Below are 24,017 nucleotides of genomic sequence, written 5' to 3' on the forward strand. Positions count from 1 at the left end.
TAATAATGTCACTCACATGGTGTCACTCACACTCAAATCATTTTCCTGAATTGTTTTGCTTTATTTCCAAATTCAATCACTTGCTCATTCTTACGAACTAGAGCTCGTTCGCACATGCGCACTCTTCAAAAACGCAGCTTTAAATCTCTTGACAAACTAAAAGACGTAAATGACATTTGTATGTATTCTAAATAAAATATATAGATTGCACTGAATGTCAGCTTGCTTATTTTGCTCAAGATAGGGATTTATTAAGTCCACATGTCATGCAAACAAGACAAGCTTCCAACCACAGGTGGAGAGCTGTCGTTCAGACACACATCTGTGCGATGCTGTTTGCCAATGTTCGTTGGAACGATGTTTTCGGGAAACACAGACTCATTAAACTACACTGATAACGACGGAACTTGCGACCATAGTTGGCTAACAATGCTTTCGGGAAACACACCCCAGGATGATTTGGCCTGTTGTTCAGTAAAATGCTGCCTGCGTTGATGTCAAACTCAAACTAAGAAAAAACGAGCTGCGATTTTGAGTGTTTCGCAGCTGCACACATGACGGACCCTCCCAATAGAAACATAAGGACAACCAGAGCTGCATTCATTGAGAATTAACGCATATTTCCTGTTTGCTTTCACACGCTCACACACACACTAACAGATACACACTTCTTACAGTCATTGTGAAGATTAAAACTGCTTTATGAGAATAATTACAGCTTAATCCAATATTTATGTTGAGCCTACTTGCCGTACCTCTTGTAATTAGCTTGTTGAATATGATGAGCACTTGTCAATTTAGAAGAAAAATAACTGAGAACATCATATACTGACAAGACGGAAGAGTCCATTCCTTTACTGTGGAGGTACTATGGTACTGAACGGTTACCATATTTATATACCATGGTATTTATATGGTTCTCCAAGGAACCCCTAGAATACTCATGGCACATATCTAAAAGATATTTGGTACTACATAGGAACCACTTACAAAAAGTACCATAAAGGACTACCAAGATTTGACATGGTACAGTGGTACCACGTTATTTTGAACATGTACCATGTTAATTCCAGGGTATATAAGTACCGGACGGAGTATTACAATGTGAAACCATCATTGTACTACAGTACTGCCACAGTATTTTTTCAGAACAAAACACTATACATTACCATGGTAATATATTTCAAAAATATGGTATTTCTATATATACACTGTCATTCAAAAGTTTGGGGTCAGAAAGATTTTTCGAAATATATTAATACCTTTATTCAGTAAGGATAAAAATTGAACAGTGAAGACTTTTACATTGTAACAAACAAACAAATATTTCAAATAAATGCTCTTCTTTTGAACTTATCTTCGTCAAAGACTGTTGATGAATAGAAAACTGTAACTTTTACTGTATTTTTTAATCAAATGAATGCAGCCTTGGTTGGCATAAAATACTTCTTTCAAAACCATTTTAAAATATCTTACCGACCCAAAGCATTTGAAGTGTACAGTGGTACTGAATGTATCATGATACTTACACGTTACCACAAAGTACTTCCAAGAATATCATGGTACATATACTTTAAAAAAACTACCAAAAAGAACTATGGATACTACTAAGTTTTTTTGGACATATTCCATGGTATTTTCCGAAGTACTACGTTACATGGATCTCAGTATACAGTGGTTAACATCAAAATACTATAGTATTACCTTTTGATGGTACTTCCACAGTTCGCCAGGGGGGAAAACACTACAGTACTACCATGGTACATTTCCATATAACAAACAAACAATGGTAATACTATGGTAGTCTTTTTAGTGCCTAAATCACACTGTGAATACATCAGTTACGCTTAATTGACATTTGCAACCTCCACTAAAACTGCAGGGTAAATTTAGCCACATTAATGAGTGCAAAGATCACGAGCTCTATTCTTTGTCTGAAAACCTGCAGGTTAAAATTAGATTACAGGTTATTTCGGTAAGAGGCAGGGAAGTAGCCTTTCCTGGATGTGAGAGAAAATACTCAGGGTCACAATGGCCCGAGAGAGAGAGAGGGAAGGAGGGAGAGAGAGAGAGAGAGAGAGAGAGAGAGGGAGGGAGATGGGCCTGTATGTATGTATACGCTTGTGCGTTTGGAGAGGCAGTATGTGAACACGCATAGAGTTCAGCTGCAAACCTGTGGGAAAGCACAAAGCTTACAGTCTTACAGTTTCCGGCACATGCGGTTATGTTAATTGGCTTTGAGAGAGGGAAGTAGTGCAAGTGTCCCTGGTGCCAAAACTCTGTGTATGTGCGCATACATATGCAGGCTGTCGAATAAAATCCTCATCTGTTCTGCGGCCCATAAACAACAGTAGCACACTAGGCAGACAGGATGCATTAGGGGTATTAGACGACAGAGTTCACACACAGACATGCAGTCTGGTTCAGTAGACTAAATTCGCTAGACAAATAAAGGCAAATCAGAATGTTAATTAACTTCAATTCTGTTCGGCATGATTTGAAAGTGGAATAAAGGTACGAGATGACAGGCAATGCAATGCGCTCCTCAATCAAGTTTAATATTACCTCTAATATTTAAAACTCTTATTTATAATTTGTCATTTTAATCAACCTGTCTTGCTTGGAAAAACAAACATGAAAACATTTAATCAAGCTAAACATTTCTGTCATTTACTAGACTGTGAAGGACAGTGAAAGGAAGAAAGATGATTATCTAGATGAACATGATTGAAAGTACTATTTAAGGATACAGTAATGTTGAAAACGCAAAACTCCCTCCTAATTCCATTCGAAAATTAGTTAAAAACCATCATAGTATTGATGACACAACCATAAGCACATGAATGATGGTCAGTTTAATTCTAAGGGTTTAACATGTCATGTAAAACTAAATTACCAAACCTTGACTAACATACAGTGAGTAGACTTCAGGAAAAAATAAATAATGCTACAAATATGCAGAAGACAGCCCTTTTCAAGTCAATGTGAAGTGCTGTGTCCTACTCATTTTAATAAATCTCATGTATTTCTGGGTAAAACAGGACATTCAACGTGAAAATGTACAGGGTGGGAAATGAGAACCCCGCAGAAATGAATTGGATTGTGAAAAATGTTGACTTTTGGTTGGAGACGGATGGTTAGAGAGGACGGCTTGAAAAATAAGAGGGATCTGTCACATGAGCCGAAAAGAAAATTTCCTTTGATAAAAGATTCCGAAGACAAATGTTTAAATTAGGAATGACATGTACCAATGAGCTGCACACAACAGGAATTAACATAAAGGAAACAAATAGGGTCAATTTATACGTCGTGGCATAGCTCAGATAATTTGGTCTTGTAAGAATGCGATGAGAAATATTTCAGGTCATACTGAAATCTTTTTACTGCACACTTATCAGAGAAAACAAACCACTTAAGTAGCCTTAATGGCAAGCCAGATATTACCTGAGTACATTAGAACAGATGCCTGAAGTGTTACGATGTCCTGCCAGCTGTTGTGCTTGCCAGTTTAGCACAGCAAGAGACTCTGAGATTCTAGCGCAAACAATGCAAGGCAGCGTACACGCATGCACACGTGTTTAAACACACACACACACACACACACACACACACACACACACACACACACACACACACACACACACACACACACAAACAGTTGAAACAGACATGAAGCTTCCAGACAAGTACACCCAACTGCCGAGTAAAGCGGGCCGTGTCAGTGATTAGCTGTCAGAGTGTAGGCATCCTCCTCATTGGAATTAAAGAGGTGCAATTAGGAGGAGGAGGAAGTCTCATACATCAAACTGGCTTTGAACTGAGGAGACGGCACACGGAGATGGAGAAAGAGAAAGAGAGAGAGAGAGAGCTCACAAAGACTAACTTTATCGTTGTTAAACTTTGATTGTTTAGCACACACACACACACACACACACTTTCTTTCCTTCTCGAAAACACACATTCTTACCCGGTAACCCTGCAACTAGCCATCTCTCCATAACAATACAGCCCTCTTATCTCTGTTCATATAAAAGGCAGCTTTGATCTCTCACAACATACAAAAAAATGAGGACTGCAACAAAAAGGCAGGTCACAAAGTCAAAAACATGACGGGGGAATTAGAGAAGGCATCAGAAAGAGAGAGCGAGTGAAAGTGCTCCTCAACATCACACAGAATTTTCTCATCCTCCAGCAGAGCAGATCCCACAGAGCATCCGTGTCCCAGACTGTCTGAAAAACAGATTTGAGTAATTTTGGCCTTTAAAAATGCATGTGTTCTTGTATTATTCATCTTCAGGCTGCATGCAAATTCTAAACATCGGCATGAGGAGGAGGATCTTCTCGTCTGAATGAAGAGCATTGTTAAGCCCAATCAGAACCACCGACTAAAGATCTGGGGCCGGTTTCACAAAGATAGACTTTGACTATGGCTTAGATATAGTAGATAGTCAGACTTCAGATAGACATCTAAATCAGACCGTTGCACAAAGCACTTAAGACTCTGACTATCTTAAGTAGGACTACACTGCAATGCATTCTGGGTAAAATAAGACACTTTTCAAAACAAAAAACATGGCGGATCGAGTAAGCGCATTCAACCGCTCAGTGCAGTTTACCCCAGCGGAAAATATGTGTTTGTTGGAGGAGTATAACAGTTACAAGGACATTTTACTTGGGAAATTTAGCGGAGAATGTAGTAACAAGAACACTGTAAAAAAAAAATTACATCCCCAAGTCAAAAATTTCAAGTGACCGATAACATCTAAATTTTTCAATAAGTCTGACGTATTATTTCTCATTGAGCCAATGTTAACAGACTATTGCAACAAGAATTTCACTTGGGCCAATTGAAAAATTTAGATGTTATCAGTCACTTGAAATTTTTGATTTGGGAGGGTTAGAAATTTTTTACAGTGAAGAAATGTTTAATTTGGAAAAAGATTGCTACGACAGTTAACAGCGTTAATCCGATCGTTGAGCGGAGCGTTAAAGACGTACAGAAAAGATACAAAAACATGGTACAAGATACCCTGTATTCCACCCGTGACACAGAAGCTTTGCTGAGACCCACTGTGTCACCAACAGCATTCAGAAAAGTTCCCGTTGCATAAAATATCAACGCAGTGCAAACCGGCGGCGCCCAGCAACGGCTCAGGACCTTGTTCAAAATCCTGCCGCGCCACAGAGTGCCATTTACACTTTTGTTTCATATTTGTCTCAAATCGTCGTTAATGTATATACTGACTTCACCCTGTCCTGCAATATACATTTAGTTTTACATTTACAGAAATCAGCTGCGTGGATGAAAACTGCTGATGTTATCGGATTTTCAGGTGATATTCTCAATTCATTTAGTTAGCGGACGCTCTGAGGTAAAGTGTTCAGACTGCAGACTTTAGTTTGCAACAATTGAATTTAATTGTACAGTACAATCATAACATAGTACGGACATTATCTTAATTCCATAATGTCCTTAAACATAACAATATTGCTGGCCATAAACGGAGAAAATGCGCGTCCGGTGTGCGATACCTCGAGTTGTCCTAGACGCGGCGCTTCTCGTCCGGCGTGCGACCCCCTTTAGACATAAGTTAGCCTGGGGGTAAGGTGTCTAATTTTTTTGGTCTAAATTAAGTCAGTCTTTATTTTTGTGAAACAGTCTAACTTGCATTAGACTAGTCTATGAAAATTTTTTAGACTTGTCTAACACGATCGACCGGTCTAAAATAGCTTTGTGAAACCGGCCTCTGGTATTCTACAGGAGTCGTAAACCAACTTGAACCACTTGATAAGAGAGATGTTGAGAAAAATCACAAATGAGTTCCCTTTAATATCGTATTTGGTTCTCCTAGAAAGCAATGAGATTGAGAGCAATGGTTAAAAGTCTCCAGCTTAGACCCCCGTGGTCTCTTTCCTTAGGATGAATAACAATAGATGTGATGGAGGAATTTGTTGACACAATATAGAGCTGTTACATAAATGTCTCTCTAGGCTTAACACTTCCCAAACGTGTTCCATATATTCACAATCTTCAATATGTCTTAATTTGAATCATTTTTCCTTTGGTCTCTGATGGCATTGGCCTCAAGGCATTCTTAAGAATCAAACCAGAGAATTATGAAGGCCAATCTTTTACATACCCTTTCACGATCAACAATCATATGGTATCATATTCATTATCTAGCCTTGTGGCAGTGAAGGGAAGTCGGAGACTGAAAGGAAAATGCTCTGGAGATGACAACACAAAATTATTTCGCCGTTTTCTCAGTAGAAAAGGCCACCCAGCGTCAAGCAGTGCATTAAAGACTAAGTGCAGCGTTGGAGAAAAGTGGCGTTTGCTGACAGAAGGTACACGTTCAGAACGGGAGCCTTTATTTCGCTCGTGACATTTCGTTTCCGTGGTGCCCGAGGGAAGCAGCTGTTCTATTGGAGCTCAGCGGAGCAGAGAAGCTGGATAGATTTCTGAACGGCCATGGAGTCTGCATCTTTACTCTATCCCTCTATTTACACAGGGATTACTGTGTCATTCCTGGGAAGGGAGAGAGAGAGAGAGGTAGCACAGAGAGGGACAAGGTGATTTGAGTGTAAATAAGTGGGTCCACACAGAATCTGGGCACCCAGATCTCTGAAGAAAATTTTCTGTAGAATTCACAAGAACATCATTCATAAAAGGGAATATGTCTCTTGCATGTTCATTGATTAAAAGTGATGCATGTAATTTCAGGGCCACTAGTTTCACCAAACAGGTTAATACACTTCTCCCATCTGCCATTAGCTGGACAAAGAGTCCCGATTAAAACACATGGCAATGGTTGTGTCAGCGTTGCTCTGTGTGGTTGGCCAGGATGACAACAAACAAAACAAACAAACAAACAAAAACTTTGAATGGCATTTTTTAAAATCAATTCAGTGCAACTCCACATATTTCCCCTCCAAATCATTGCAAAAAGTCTGCAGATTCCATCTGATCTCATGAATGAGCGAGCTTGTTATTTAAAGTAGCTGAAAATCTGAAAGCAGGGGAGATTGGTGGATGATTTAAGCCCCTCTGTAGTACAGTCACATGACCCGGTGCTCTCCTTTGTGGATGGGGCCTCTCAAACAGTTGCCACGGTAATGCACTCTCTGTCCTGTGAACCCCAACTAGCCTTTATTCCCTGTGCAACCGAACTGTACCAACACTAGCTCCAAAACAAAGTGTTACTCAATAACATCATGAGAGACCGAGGGAGGGACACACAGAGAGATAACAGAGCAGAATGAGAGGGAGAGAAAAGATGCTGGACTCTCTCAGAGGAGAGAGAGGAGGGGAAGGGGAGAGAGCCCCACTGGGAGCATTATCCAACCCTGTATGGCCAAAGAGCCCGCTCAGGATTTCCACACTCCAGTTGTAAACAAAGAGCCTTTTGATGCTCTCTCAGCCTCAAAGACATGGATGACTACTCAATCATGTGACCACAGAGCAGTCCCTGCCGTTCACACGTACACCGTAGCCACACACAGAGTTACACCCGTCGACATATACAAAGTCACATTACTGATGGAAAGGAGACCTTTGGACAAAAGGAAGCAGTATGTGCACCTGCAGAGACAAAGATATGCAAAAATGTGCAGTCATTCCTCGAGATCTCAATGTGCATGCACACAAATGAATACAACATCTCTTTTTTAGAGAAAGAGATTTGCCGGCAACACACACTTATTTCTGCAAAGAGAGACATGGGCTCTATTCAACCTCTCTCTCTCTATTTCGCCAGTGCTGAGCACTCAGAGAAACAGCGAGAGGCAGAAAAACATGTCATGCAAGAGGGAGCCTATTGTGCCATGAAGGGAACAGATGGAACCTCCCACAAACCACTGGGCCCTTCATTCTCCTGGCTTCCTAAAAAAAAATCACCGTCGCAAACAGCAACATAGGCTCTGCTCAGCCATAAAGCGCCTTTGCTTCTACATCCACTCAGGAGTTCTGACAAAGATGTGAAGGTGTCCATGTGCAATCTTGCAGGCAGAGATTCGTTTATGTGTGACTAACGCTCACTGAGCACGTCACGGGAATCCCCAAACAGAACTTGTGCGTACCCCCGCCTAGATTTCGGCTCTTAAGCGATTCTCCCAGCAGTCGCTCACAATCTGTGGGGCTCACAATCCCATCGTGAACATGTGCCAGTGGGTGATTTAGGCAAAAAGAGTTTGAGGATCTCAAAACATTGGCGTGTGGATATGTGTGAATGAGAAAGAACAGGCAAGGCTCAAGATCCCATAAGTCCAATGACTAGATTTTTACAAGTAGTGTTTGCTTGTAACAAAGCTGCTGGCATGATGCAAGGATGTTGTTGGCAGTTTCAAAAATTCTAGTAGCTAGGGTGTTCTGGTTAGTTTTTGGTTGATTTATAGTGGTTGCTTACTGGCCATGTCAGTAGAGTCCACTCTGATGTCTCTATGATATTCTGTTGCTTAGATATAGTTGGGTTCCTACCTTCAATACAAGTTTACAATATTATTTTGAGAAAATTAATAGCACAACTCTCTTCAACAAGTCACATGACTTGAGGTATTTTTCACATCCGTATTTTGGGATGGATTACAAACCAGCGTTTATTACTTAGGGATAGGGATTTGTTTAAATCTGTGACTCTTAACTAGGGGTGTCCAGTCCTGCTCCTGGACAGCCACATTCCTGTAGAGTTTAACTCTAACTAAACACAACTGAACCAGCAAATCAAGGTCTCAGGATTACTGGAAGCTTCCAGATGGAGTAAGTTGGAGCTAAACTCTGTGGGAAGGTGGCTGTCCAGAAGCAGGATTGGGCACCCCTAAACAATTAGCAACAGTAATAGTGATGACTGTGTTAGCAACCACCACGAAACACACAACAATCATACACCCATAAAAGCTCAAAGACCAAAAACGTTGGGATTCAGGTACGAGCTGGAACTACAGTACCCAAGAAGGAAGTCTTGACTGACAGGGTGCACTAATCTGAGCTGTGATGAGTAGAGGGGAGTTGGGGTACTTTGGCCCCCGATGGCCCTTACTGTTTACTTAACCTCCTCTCCAGCACCACTGCAGGCACAGCTGGACAACCACATGGGCCAAAAAGGGGAGGTGAATGTGTGTGTGTGTGTGTGTGTGTGCATTGTGTGGTAGTAGTCCCTCCACACCCAATTTCAAATTTCACTTTATCTCCAGCCCTGACAATTAGAGCTGCCTCTATCTGTCTTGACTTCAGGCTGGGAGCCACGGAGGGGCGGCTGACAGACAGGACTTTAATTAAAGTAGTCCCTTCAGCAATGACCATTTAGGCCTAGCTACCACTAACACAGGGTGGGGAAACAGAGTGAGAACGTCGAGAGCTATAACAGATAGCATTAAGCGCTTCACCTCGCCACAGGTTTAGATGCTGCCTACCGGCTTATGTTCTAAATAAAGGCCCTAAAATGCTCTCTGAAATTAGCTTTCTCCAGGGTGTGCATGTAATTTGACGTTAAAAGTTGTGTGTCATAGTTCAGATTAGCATTGCTGAAAATACTCACAGTCAAGTGACACGAGACGTCTGTTTTCCAGGAATATGAATTATCTGTGACATGTAGGAGGTTAAGAGCTTCAGTTTGAGTAGAACATATTTTAGGAACATGCAATTTGTACATGTTTACATTAAAGATCACCCCCTCTCATGCAGATTCATAGAACTTCCATCCTGGATATAAAAGTATCTATAACCTGGCCATTTACAGCTGACCAAATAGAAAGACAGGTCTATCCCAAGCAATGTAGTTAAGATTTCTGTGGTTTAAAAATAAAATAAAATGAATACTTCGCCTATCATGTAAAATTCTGTAATTTTCTCATTCTATTGTCGTGCCAAGGGTTTTATACTTTTATTTTTCGGGCATTTATTTTTTGTAGGTTAGGGGAGTGGAGACAAGAAAATAAAAGCACAAAACAATGGAAGTTTAACAGAATGACGACACTGCCCTTTTCAATGCAGTGAAAGTAAATGAAGACCAAGGGCTGTAAAGCCCCAAAAATGGCAAACAGCAGCATATACGATAGCTTCATGTAGAAAAAAAGGAAATTTTCACTGATAATCTTCTCTTCCACCATATCTAAGGCCCATTTACACCTGGTATTAAGATGCGTTTTGGTTGATCGGATCACAAGTGGACAACGCTAAATACAGGTGTAAACGGGGTCTAAAACGTTTTGAGCTTGTCCACTTTTAACCACTTCCAGAGGTAGTTGAAAACGCATTCGACCGGATTGCTTTCGTAGTGTAAATGCTCATGTGATCAAATGTGTTGAAACAGCCACAAAAGACCGTCTACTCTGCGCCTACTGACCTAATGCGTAAACATTATGGGAAGCGCACTAGCCAGGCGGGATTTAAACTTTGACGGCTGAACACCCAAGTTTGATTTGAAGAGGAAAAACATACCAAGCACAATGTTCTCTCACCATTCCTGATTTCTAACACACACTCACAGCGTTCGGATGGTCTTCAGCTGTCAGAGCAGAAACTAAAGCTGTTGCTCTGTATGTTTTTCCGTCGTTTCCAGTCACGTTCATATGCAAATTGCATGAGCTTATTTCGTTCATTAGATCAAAAGATCTGAAAAAGCCTATAGATTTACCCGCCCATAGACCCTCCCCTCGAATAAATCAGGACAGAAGTGGTCGAAAGTGGTCAAAAGAGACGGATTAAAGGCCATGTTGCAGGTTTTTTTTTTCATCGAATTTGTGCAGTTTACTTGTTGGTAATAAACATTTAAACTGTTATCCATTGTATTTTATGTTGTTGGGTATCACAAAACGGATAGCGCAGATTATACAACACATCTCTAGTCACCTATAACTGTTTAAGCTGGTTCATAAGTAACTATAAGATAGATGTTCTAGATAAGATATAAGTTAGATTCATAACTATAAACGTATTAAAACAGGTGGCGTACGCCGTTTTTAACCATGTAAACACTTGAATCGCACTAACTGAAGTGCGCGTGTGTTTTTGTAACGCACCTTAAGCGCGTATTCATTTTAAACTTGACATTAGGAAGTTTTTCCTGAACTCTGTCAACACGACTCACTGTCAGCAGTCTGCCTTCATCCAGAAACAGCTCAAATAACGTGACAGCAGTGTATAAAACTGTTACAGGCACCGACATAATATTTCTGTCTTCATCACGGCACAGAATAACAAAATACGTCCATAAGAACCCGTTTGTTATTTAACGTACGTAATTACGCGCATGCGTGAAACGGATCGTGCAGGTGGAACGGATCGTGTATCGACAACAAGCTTTCCAACGCAGTTTCCATGGGACGGCACCGCCGGCGCCCACACAAGCACCTGCCAAACAGAGACAGACACGCGGCGGCTGTGTTTGCAACATTTTCACCGGAGGAAGAGGTAAACGCTTAGAAACACTTGGCAATGATGCTGTTACTGGAGCTAGGCTACCATCAAAACGTGGGATAACTTATCATTAATGTGTTTACAACGTTGGGGGAAAGACTTAATTAGGGATTATCTGGAGGGGGTGGATAACAGGTGGGACTGGCAAATTAGCCCATAGCTAGCATGATGCCTTCTATTTCTAGATGAAGACAAAGTTTACCGGTACTTATCTGAACTAATGTCATGATCACTGCCACTAGATATAAAGAAAACGTTGATTTTTCACTCATTTTTCCCAGTCAGTCGCCATAGTTCGAATACAAACTGTATTGGCTGAGGCTACCTTTCCTCCGCTTCTCCCCAACGTGACGTCATCACCGAATTGCGTAAAAAAAACCGTTCATACCAAAAAACGTAAAAAACTGGTCTTTAAGACCATTTTTGAGACATTTTAAAAATGGTATACATATCTTGAGTGATTAATGTACCCATTGATCAACAGTGGTGGTTAACCTGCAACATGGCCTTTAAAATAACAGTTGTAAATGGGAATGTGTCTCCCTTATCCACTTGTGATCCAATCAACCAAAACGCATCTTAATACCAGGTGTAAACAGGGCCTCATTCACATTCACATATAGAATGTTCAAACATGGTACATCAAGATGTATCATTTGCAAGACAATATTTTTCTCATATAAAGCTATAATATGACTTCAGAAAGACTTGGAATAGAGTGTACATGTTATTTGGACAACAGTTATAGTAATAACTTTTATGATATGGTAATGTTTTTTTTTTCAGCTTGACAGCCCCTAGTCACTATTCACTTTCATTGTATGGAAAAGAGCAGCATGTTACCACTGGTAGGTATTATGTAAATGAGCTTTCCTTCCTGCATTTGAGAGACAGAGGAGCTCAGGGGAGTCTGGTGAGACCTTGCCTCAGTCAGCACAATCAGATGCAATTGTGAAGCGAAGGCTTTTATATATTTGTCACAAAGCCATTGATGATAATTGCTTTTGACTGTGTTAGCAGTATCCTGCTGGTCATTGGCTTCCTGAGTGCACCACACCAACTGCTGCCACTACTGCCAGTGCTGCTGATTATGATGCTGAGAGCAACGGTGGTGATGTAGATAATGATGATGATTTCAAATAGATGACTCTAAGAAGCCAAGCTGACGACTCCTGGTGTGCTACTATAATGTGCCTCGGTTGCCTGCTTTCTCCGGAAGGTAGACCGCCAGTCAAGCAAGTGACCCCCTGACATGCTTCATAATGTGACTGCATTCACCTGATATATATATATGATGTATATATAAATATATATATTGTGTAGAAGGACATTTCCTACAAACACCAATGGTGCACAGCTAACCCCACCCACATGTGGAGAAGCAGAGCGTACAGCTCAAATGCCACAAGATGCGATCAATCAGTATGCAAATTTCAGCAGGGATTATAAAGATCTTTACAGAAGTTGGAGCAGAACACTAGTGGCTGTTATCTTAGTGCAAACAGAAAGGAAAAAAAATCCCTCCCTCCATCTATTTGACTGAGGAAAGTCCCTGTAGGCAAACACAGAGGTGTTAATGGATTTTACCTTGGGATGTGGGAGGGCACTGTTGGCCATCATACACAGCAGTATCGGGCTGGGATTGATAAGGAAGGGTTGGCCTCTCTGTGGGTCGTCTGAGGGTTAGCTACCACACAAGGGAATTGCTCTTAGATGGACGATCAGGTTAAATGCCGATGTCTCAGTAGTATCTGTAGTCTGTGTCCACTCGGAGACCCAAAGAGTAGGTCCACTGATTGGGGAGGTGTGACTGTTCTCACTGAGCTTATTGAAGGTGTTGGCAGTTGCCATGACAGCCAACTCAAGCAATAACATATAATCTTTCCTCCGGCGGCCACATAATATACTTTTCTTTCTGTAAACTGGCATGAAAGTCTTCAAACTAGCACTGTCACTCGTAACATTTTAAGACCACTGTGATACACCTAAAAACAAAAATGAATTAAAATAAAAACTCCAATCCAGTAAACCACTTTGGTGATAACTAAAGTTTTTATGAGCTTGGAATTAACCGTTGATGGAGCGAGAAGGGGAATGGGATCAGGACATGACCCAGGGTGTGAGCCTGTGGGTCACAAGCACAAATACTACACACTTCATCAAAGCTCAGACCGAAATACCATAATTAGTACAGTTATAGACCCAACAGTCTTAATACAGCAAAGGAAGCATAGCTGTCAACCCTCCCGTTTTTTCCGGGTTTCTCACGTATTTTAACTCTTTTCCCGCTGTCTTCCCGGTTTAGTATTTTCCCGTAAAATATCCCGTATTTTTAAAAGTCTTAAAAACGGCCAGATTTTCATCCTAGGTCTTAAATTTCATTTAGTCAGGTGACAGATCTAAAAAAGTGTTTACCCTCGTTCATTTCCAGAAACGCTGGCCGCAGAAAGTTGTTACAAAGTAGCAAAAAGTATGGAGTTGTAGCCTACAAAGCGGAGCGCTAGATCAGGGGTCTCCAACTCGTCGCTCGCGTGCTACCAGTCGCTCGCGGCTTGATATGAGCTAGCTCGCCAGAGGCCGTTCACATATCGCGTCTTTTGCGCGCTCAAGTTTGTTCAAATGTAGGCGCGCGGCAAGCACGCTCATAATTGAAGCGACGCGCAAATTTTTTTACCAGGCGCAACAAGATGAAAAAAATCTACACTTTTCAGAATGCCGCAAACGCACCGCAGGTCATGTGACAGGAACCAACCAATCACCCCTTTCCATAACAACATTGAAAGCACAGTCAACATGAAGGATGGGGGTGCACCCAAACACTACTAATAAATATAAGCTATAATGTGTAAATGTCAGTAATTTATCTTTTTTGACTTTTTATAAAAAAAATATTTAAAGGCTGAAATATGAGGTTTATCTTTGAATAAAACCTTTTTTGTCAAAACTTTATTTGAATTTGTACATGTTAGTAGATAACATGTTGCAAGACACTCTTCTAAAATCTGGCCATCCTTTTTAATGGTATTTTAATGTTTACGTAAACAAAAAGTGCATATTGATGCTAATCAATTTGTTTTTTGCTGTTTTTCGACATAAAACTTGTTGAATTGACTTCATTCTGTAGTATTAGTACTTTTTGAACAGGATTCTGTGATAACCGTGATCATTTTGGTCATTTTAATCATCTTATCATTTCCTCTAGTTATGATCAACTAAAACAACAATCAACAATAACTGTGTTTTTACAGTATAATATGCAAAAGTACAATTTTCTATTAAAAAAATATCTACCTCTCCCTCTGTCTCACACACACACATCAGATAATCCTAGATAGATAGATAGAAAGATAGATAGATAGATACATAATGATCCCGAGGTAGCTATCTATCTAACTTGGATAATGCGTCGTCACGTGTAGGGTCTTAAATTTGAATCTTTATGGTCTTAAAATGTCTTAAATTTGACTTACTGAAACCTGCAGAAACCCTGAATGTTTACTTTGTTAATAAATAAAGCTCTTTAAACATATCCATTGGTCTGTAATATATATTGTGTAGTTATAAACTCTTTAGACTGTTAATGATTAGTGCTTTTTAAAAAAAGTTTTTGGGTAAGAATCGTGTAAAAAAAAAAATCCCTTATTTTGGGGATGGATTCCGGGAAATCTCCCTTATTTTCAATGTTCAATGTTGACAGCTATGAAAGGAAGCAATATTTACGTCACAATTTTTTTTAATGTGGCATACATGTCTGTAGTGTACACTTGTAGGACAAGAGCAAGAAATAATTCAAAACAAATTCCTACCAGTACAACTTTGTAAAATGCCAGATTTTTCGAGCAAGGCCCAGTCTCATGGTTTGCGGTGAAGTCCTCTACTTGTAACTATTTAATGAGGAACTATGTTACATTTTGTAACAATGCAACATGAACAGAGTAAGCAGTGAGCATCTGAATCCTGAGCAGCTGTGTTCGTCATTAAAGCCCCATGGCTAATGAAATCACTGAGGCAGGACTCACTGGTCATGCAGTAGTTGTTATCAGACTCGCAGAGCCTTGGAATGTGTCTACAACAGTTCATACTCTATTAACATCCACGCACTTACTTCCTCATCACATGACTAGACTTTTACGGTCATGTGACATCCTAAAACACTACAGTTAGAGAACAATACAATGAACATTTCTGGAATCTATACGCTCGATGTTAGCTGTGGATTATAAGGTACATTAGTGCTTATTTGCCATCAAAGTATGCTCTCTATATATGCGGATATCTAAGGCAGCGTCCTACCACCAAGTGAGTGACATGCAACGCTCTACCAAGGCTCGAAATTGTGACCATTTTGGTAGTATATGCTCCCGAAATTTAGTCTGTACGACCTCAAAATATATTTGGGAGTATTTGAGCGAGTGCAAATAATTACTGTGGTGCAACCTGTTTCCTAAAGATCAACCGGTCAACTGGTCGTAATCAGAACCGGCCGTCTTCGCAAAGAGGAGAACAAACACGTGCCAGCAGAGAAAATCCTGTAACAGGCACAGCAATAATCATTGTTCATCATGCTTTAAATATAGAAAAAAAAAAAAAAAAAAATTGTAATTGGGGTTGGCAGTTTATATGAATGTATCTCCGAAGGGAACTGACTGTCTTCAGAAAAGTTTCGATGGCATTTTGCTTTTCCTCTAATCTCCATATAAAGTCGTGTTTATAAGCGCAGCACTGCTTTGTATACAGCGGTACACAAAGAAACCGCTGCTTTTCCATAAGCGCCACCTACTGTCAGAGAGTGAATGCAGCAGTCCGTCTGCTGTTTTTGTTTTGCGCAGGAGAGTCTTAAATCCTATAATTAAATCTAATTTAAATAAAAAACAACTGCTCATGCTACATGTGAGTAGCATCTTTGTTTAGATCATAATTAAAATGCAGTGGTGCCTCTAATTTCACATGGCTACATATATTTTTTGACTAGTTTGGCATGTTATAGAGCAAATAACAAATACATTTGCTTTAAAAAAAAGGCAACCAGTAGCAGAAAATGGCCCATTTGCTTGTAAAAAAACAAAAAACAAACTATCAAAGCGATAATGTTCTACCCTAAAATACCTTAATGTATGCCCATATAAACTGACTTGACCCTGTTCTTCCAACCCTTTCATATAGAGTTTAATGACAATGATGCAACAGTGAGCTCTTAAAGAATGTTCTAAGTGACTGACTACTCAACCACACCGGCCCTGCACAGCACTTCCCATTTTTCAGGAGAGCATTTGGAAAATGTTTCACTTCCCACTCATCAAGTGACAGCAAAAAGAAAGGAAACGAAAGAGGAAAATGTTTTAGGGGTTGTGTACACTCATAGATTCACACATTTTAATGTGCTCTGGATAGATGACAATACTGTTACTAATATTAGAACATTACTAATACACAAATGTTAATAATACAAGAACACAGATTTTCTTATAAGATGCAGTCTCTCCTTCATCATGGCACGTACTGCATCTTTGTGAAGCAAATGCATTGAGTAATTTGTACAATCAAAACCAGCAAATCAAAGATCAGTCTCAAATAGAATTTCTTATGTGGAGAAATGTGTATTCAAGCAGTTATATTATAGGTTATATGTTTGAGAGTGTATTACCTCTTACATGCCCAACCAGTACAAATACTGAATTGAACTGAAGTTCAAACAAATATATATTTTTGTAAATAAGAATTTATATACTTTTCTTCACTATAAATTCTAGGGATCACTTTATAATAAATTCCATTAAAAACAACAAATATTATTGTGTATATATAATGCTTAGTTGCTAAAAACAGCTTGTCTGATGGAGTGTGGGTGCTTGTCGCATAATAATGACAATTATTTATTAATTTCAAATGTAAATTATTTTAATTGAAACAGCATTATTTGCTGAGTGAAGCTGTCTGGAATGTTTCTGTTTTGGTGTCCAGTAAAGCAACCAGTGATGATCGGTTTTCAAGGGCAAGTGCTGGTGATTATATGATATTTGCACTTAAAGAGTTGAATATGACATAGTGCATGAAAAACTAATAATAGGAGTATTTAAACAGTGGAGGGAGACACACCATAAAGTCGCCCACGCACACACAGGTTGTGAACAGAACCTGTACTGATGTTTGGAGGCGCTAATTTAATGTGTGAAAATGGTTTGAAAACCTAAATAAAGCCCGTGGCATATAACCTCAAAAGCCCACTTCCTGTCATTTGACACATATGACATCAGATAGCCTGAGTATGTGATATTCAAGAGAGCTTTGCAACAGGAATGAAGAGAAAGGAAGTAAGTATGTAGGAGAGCAGTGGTACTCACCGCAGGCACGAGTAGCTTGTTAACCTCCTCCACTGCACGCTTGAGCTTGATCTCAGCCCGGTTCTGGGCGTCCTCCACCGTGATGAGCACATGGAGGTCCTCATTCAGATGCTCCCAGTTGGGTTTGCCTCGGTTCTGTTCCTCCTGGACAGAGAGAGGGGAAAGTTTTAGATGCACTGATACTGAGCACAATGTTGACTGCTACAATCAAGGAGGCCTATAAGAAAGTGCAGAAAGGGTTCAAATAATGTTGTTTCTTACGTGATGATTTTAAGACATTTTTGCAATATTTGCCTACTGCTTGTGCAAAAAAAATTTTTTTCTTCTTCAGAATACGTGGTTACTTTTGAGTGGCAATTATTGGAGAAAGATGCTTTTTGCTTTTTCCCTGGTGGTGTAGTAATGGCATCTACCAGCACTGGCTAACAGGACCATTGTGCTTGGTATGTTTTTCATCTTCAAACCAAACTTGGGTCTTCAGCCGACAAAGTTTAAATCCCGTCTGGCTACTGCTCTTCCCACAATGTTACGCATCAGGTCAGTAGGCGGAGAAGTTTGTGGCTGTTTCAACACATTCAACCACATGAGCGTTTACTCTACGAAAGCAATCCGGTCGAATGTGTTTTCGACTAGAAGTGGTGGGAAGTGGACAAGCTCAAACTGTTTTAGACTCCATTTACACCTGTATTTACCGTCGTCCACTTGTGATCTGATCGACAAAAACACATCTTAAAGGAACATGCAGACTTTTTGGGACTTTAGCTTATTCACCGTATCCCCCAGAGTTAGATAAGTCCATACATACCCTTTTCATCTCCGTGCGTGCCGTAACTCTGTCTGACGCACCCACCGCTAGCCTAGCTTAGCACAAAGACTGGAGGTAAACGGCTCCAGCTAGCATACTGCTCCCAATAAGTGACAAAATAATGCCAACATTTTCCTATTTACATGTTGTGATTTGTATAGTCACAGCGTGTACAAATAACAAGGTCACATGAGACACAGCCATCTTCTAACCGTATACATACTGGGAACTATCAGAAGGCGAAGAACTGCTACTTCTGCTGCATTATTTTGTCACTTATTGGGAGCAGTATGCTAGCTGCCGTTTACCTCCAGTCTTTGTGCTAAGCTAGGCTAGCGGTGGGTGCGTCAGACAGAGTTACGGCACGCACGGAGATGAGAAGGGTATGTATGGACTTATCTAACTTTGGGGGATACGGTGAATAAGCTAAAGTCCCCAAAAGTCAGCGTGTTCCTTTAAAATCAGGTGTAAACAGGGCCTGATAATTCCAAAAAGAAAAAGTGCACTTGAAATACTCGGATGATACACTTGATTAACTGAAAAAAAGGAAGTGTGGAATGTTGAACACTTCATGCTCTCAACTGTCGCACCTTTAATGATGTAGCGGAGGGTGATAATCAGAGACTGTCAGACTACAATGCAAGAAGACAACATTTATAAAGTTCATACGCTAGAGTGGTCACCAACCTTTTCAAGCCTAAGATCACATCCAAAGTCCAAATGTAAACCAAGATCTACCACTTGCATAAAATTATGAAAAAACAAGGCCACAATGTAGTTCTACTTGGACATTCTTTGTTGCCTGTTAGTCACTAGCAAAATATTTATTCAACTATACAAATAGTATATAACTATACAAACTGTCAACTATAATTCAACATTTGCGGAGGTGCGCGTGCGGCAAAAAATGACGTCATTGTAACAGCGCGCGCGCCTCCGCATCCGAAGATGCACGACTTTCAGCCGAATCTGCCCGAGCAGACGGATATTAGTACATGGTAACACTTTAGAATACTGTATCTTACTTACTGCATAACTAATAAGTAATTATTGAAGAACTAATAGGTAATTATTCATTAACTACTTCTTCACTACTGTTAACTACTAAGGAAGATGTGTTAACTAATCAGTATGTAATATATTTTTATGATTGTGTTAAGTAACAGTTAGTTAATCAATAAATAATGAATTCTGTCATAACTCTTGAAGAACTACTACTAATTATCTACTAATTAAGGTTCAAGAAAAATAACTAAGAAGTAACTACTAATGAACAGTCATACAAAACTAACCTCAGATTAGTTTTTATATTTTATATACAGTACTGTGTGTGTCTGTTTTCCTCAGCATAGAATGCCATTGAGTAAATTCATGTTTGAGGCAATGACTGAGGGAAACTGAAAATATAGGGAACTTATTTGTAATTCATAAATAATTATCAAATAATTCTGCAGGAATTACTTAGAACCTGGAACAGTATTCTAAAGTGAGAATATAGGGAACTCATTAGTAATTAATAAATAATTATCAAATAATTATCCAGGAATTAGGCTACTTATAACCTGAAACAGTATTCTAAAGTGAACATATAAGGAAATTAATTGGTAATTAACAAATAATTATTAGATAATTCTTCAGGAATTACTTGGAACCTGGAACAGTATTCTAAAGTGAGAATATAGGGAACTCATTAGTAATTAATAAATAATTAGCAAATAATTATCCAGGAATTAGGCTACTTATAACCTGAAACTATTCTAAAGTGAACATATAAGGAAATTAATTGGTAATTAACAAATAATTATTAGATAATTCTTCAGGAATTACTTGGAACCTGGAACAGTATTCTAAAGTGAGAATATAGGAAACTCATTAGTAATTAATACAGAATTACCACATACTTCTGACTCAAATCAACCTTACTGTAAAAAACACATTATTAACGGTATTATCTAAACCTTTGTAAAATAGATAAGTTATCATACATTATGATACATTTTGCTAATTAAATAAAAAGTTTGCTTATTTGCAGATCAATATATAGCCTAGTAAATGTCTGCACTTATCTTTCTTATTAGTGCTGAAGAATGACTAAAACTGGCTAGAAAATAAAATAAAAAACATTGATCAGTGCTTTTTACTTTTCACGTAATTACCTTTGTACATTTACTAAGGTAATTTTGAAAATGAATAGGCCAATAGTTTATCATTTTACTGGAGTAATATTTTATTGGGTTATCTGTACTTTTACTCAAGTACTTGATTTGTGTACTTCATCCACCACTCCACTGCTAAAATAAAACGGTTTATTGTAGTAACCACTGTGTATGACTGTTCATTAGTAGTTACTTCTTAGTTATTTTTCTTGCACATTAATTAATAGATAATTAATAATAGTTCTTCAAGAGTTATGACATAATTCATTAGTTATTGATTAACTAACTGAAACTTAACACAATCATACAATTCTATTACATACTAATTAGTTAACACATCTTCCTTAGTAGTTAACAGTAGTGACTTAAGTGTTAATAAATAATTATCTATTAGTTCCTCAATAATTCCTAATTAGTTATGCAGTAAGTAAGATACAGTATTCTAAAGTGTTACCGTTGCGTCAAGTATAAATGCCTCGTCTGTTTGGGGAGGTGCGCGCGCAGTCAGCGGAGGCTAGCGCTGCGGTGCAAGGCGAAAGTATAAACAAGGCTTAAGTCAGCGGTTGTTTTACAGACATTATATGTAAACTATAGGCTATTTGATTGGACAGATATACCCATTTCCCTCCCCTAGACACCATTTACTACACACAATAGGCTCACACATGGTGCATTTTAAATTAATAAATAATAATGAATAAAAAAAAAAAAATGATTTTGATCTCTGATTTTGAAAACTCTTCGCGATCGACTTAAAATGCTTCCAAGATCGACGGGTTGGTGACTCCTGCGCTAGATGGTAGAGTACATAGAGTGCATAGTATAAGTGTATAGTGTATAGTGCGTCATTTGGGGCATAATTCTTGAACCCTTGGCAACAATGTATGTTTTCAACGAGTTCACCAGAAATACAGTATATGTGTGTTTGGATATGATGAAGTTCAAGAAGGAAGTTGGGGCTTGTCTCACCTCCCTCTCTTGCTGTGGGGTTTGAAACCTTGATACACCAAAGCGCAAAAGCAAATCTAATAAAAACACAGACTAACAGAGAGGATGTGAAAGTAAAAATAAAACGGAGAAGCTGCTTCTTTGTTTTACTGTGCTCTACCAAAGCAGAAGTCAGGATGCCATGTATATGTCATCCTGTCTCTATAAAAGTAAAATTCATACAGTCTCCAGACAGGCAGTGACAAAAGCTTCACAGCTAGCAGAGAGAGGTGACAATAGCATGAGCAACAAATCAAAACTAGTTCACTGCTTCACTACTTCAGTGCTCACAGCTTTTTTTTTATTCTTTTTTTTTTAAATACGCTTTTAACTTAGCTTAATATATAGAGACAAATATAAGTAAGCCATTTGTAGAATGATTTAGCTGAAAAACATACACATTGTGGCTCTGAGGCACTTTCAAAACATTCAAAACAAATGTTTGTTTGAGAATCTAGACCAGCACACAGCAACAGCAGCTTAACCAATGGAGTGAGTTGGGGGCGTGGCTATGTGTTAGGTCAGACCAATGGCAGATGAGGAGCAGTAGAAGTGTTTTGGAAACCTGTTTGGAAACATTAGTAGGGCCAGTATGCGATCACCTAGAAAGCATGTAGTAACAGAATAGCAACCCTTCGCAACACCTAATAGCAACTGCATAATAATGCCCTGGAAACCCAAGCATTATGGTGACAAATTGGGACAGGCAAGTATCGCTCACATTTTCTTCAGAAATTAATATGCAGTTTTGTTTGGTGCAGCTAGTGGAGCAGAAACATAGGGACTTTAAAAACTAAATTGTATGACAGAAACTTGTGGTTAAAAGCCGTTGAAGATTGCTGAGGGCAAACCGCTTAACTGATAGAAACCCAGCGCACATTAAGTTGAAAGCTCGTTACACTTTTCCTACGCTGCCGCTTTTGTTTGTCTGCATTTGGCTTGATTTGACATTGCTCAAATTTTCCTGTAGGATTTTACAAGAAAAAAAAATCAAGATCTGATTTATGCAATAATCAAATATGCAAACAGTGCTCGTTTTTTCTCCCCGTGACTGCAAATGGGAAAGAGATGGCAATCAGCATCTGCGCCTGTGTTCCCGCGTTCTGCCTGCTGATTTTCATTAAGGATCCATTGTTGCCCCTTTCAGTGCGAAGTGATGAAGGGGAGAAAACAGGGGTGCGTGTCGCCCAACACACTCAATATGATTTATCATTCAGGACGTTGGTGCTTGGGTGTTATGAGGTCACTTCCTTTTTCGTTCGGCCTCTTGGTTTCGCTTGGCTGATTTACTTGGCTTTCCTTAGTTGTGACAAGTGCTAAAAATTGATCTTCTGAGGCTGATTGTCACCCACCCACAGCCACGCTGTCAATAACACTGGGCAGAGACAGCCAGAAGGGACTGGAGCAGAAGTGGTGTGTGTATGCATGTGTGTGTCAGTCTATCTGAGGGTAAGCTACAGCTGAGACACTTGTTTTTCCCGCAGTGACAGGCTGGTAGCCCAGGTGACGCTCCTTCAACGTCCGACGCAGGAAATATGTCCGACTGCGAGGCCCTCGACTAGGCCTTTGTTTACACCTCTCTCCCCTCGTGCGCCGTCTCTGAGCTGTGGCGTAATCAATGTCCATAAATCCATTGTCCTGCTCTTTTGTAATCCTTCCCGAGGCAATAATGCCTCTCTGAAGGAGCGCCGACCCCTCGGTGGAAGGCTCTGGGAACAATATCCCGACTCGGGTGGGAGAGGACGATGGCACATGCAGAGATGAGTAAGGGGGAGTGTAATGAGGTATATTTCACCACAGTGACCACGTTTACATGCAAATCATTTTCTGATTAAGGTCTATATTCTGGTTCACCCTTTAAGGTTGCTCTTGGGATTTCAACTCAGTGTAAGTAGTACAATAATTTACATCACAGTTGTTCACAGTAATCGAATCAACTCATTTATTCTCATTCATGTCCTTGACAACAGCACAACAAAATGCAATTCTTGCAGTGCTTTCAGCCATCTGTATATTGATTCATGTTCATTTCTTTAAAGGCTGAAATGTGTAATTTTGTTGATGTTTAAAAATTCTCATATTACGGCTTAATGTGTAGTGACAGCTATGAGCAAACAATTTGTAGGTTGGTTTCCATGAACACTGTGACTCTTCAAAACATTGCTTTGTTTTGTCAAACATGGCAACCAGTGTTAGTTTGGGGTGGGACTACCTGTTTGTCCGACCAATTGCAGATGGGGCCGGGATATCAGTTTGAAAAAAAACAAGCAAAGAAACAAGACAAACCCAAAAGTCCCCTCTCATTCTGTTTGGTG

At 39.5% G+C, this 24,017-nt stretch overlaps 1 protein-coding gene across 4 annotated transcripts in view; it reads right to left on the minus strand.

The window, feature by feature from the left end:
- Nucleotides 1–24,017, minus strand: part of qkib (QKI, KH domain containing, RNA binding b) — a 105,975-nt gene that overhangs the window by 20,856 nt on the left and 61,102 nt on the right. For all 4 annotated transcript variants that reach the window (XM_084392139.1, XM_084392141.1, XM_084392138.1 and 1 more), the window contains exon 4: nt 17,755–17,898. In XM_084392139.1, coding sequence (XP_084248265.1) covers nt 17,755–17,898 — 144 coding nt within the window. The remainder of the gene's footprint in view (nt 1–17,754; nt 17,899–24,017) is intronic.

This window comes from Rutilus rutilus (genome assembly GCF_951802725.1).
Source record: "Rutilus rutilus genome assembly, chromosome: 20".
In the NCBI taxonomy this organism is placed as follows: domain Eukaryota; kingdom Metazoa; phylum Chordata; class Actinopteri; order Cypriniformes; family Leuciscidae; genus Rutilus; species Rutilus rutilus.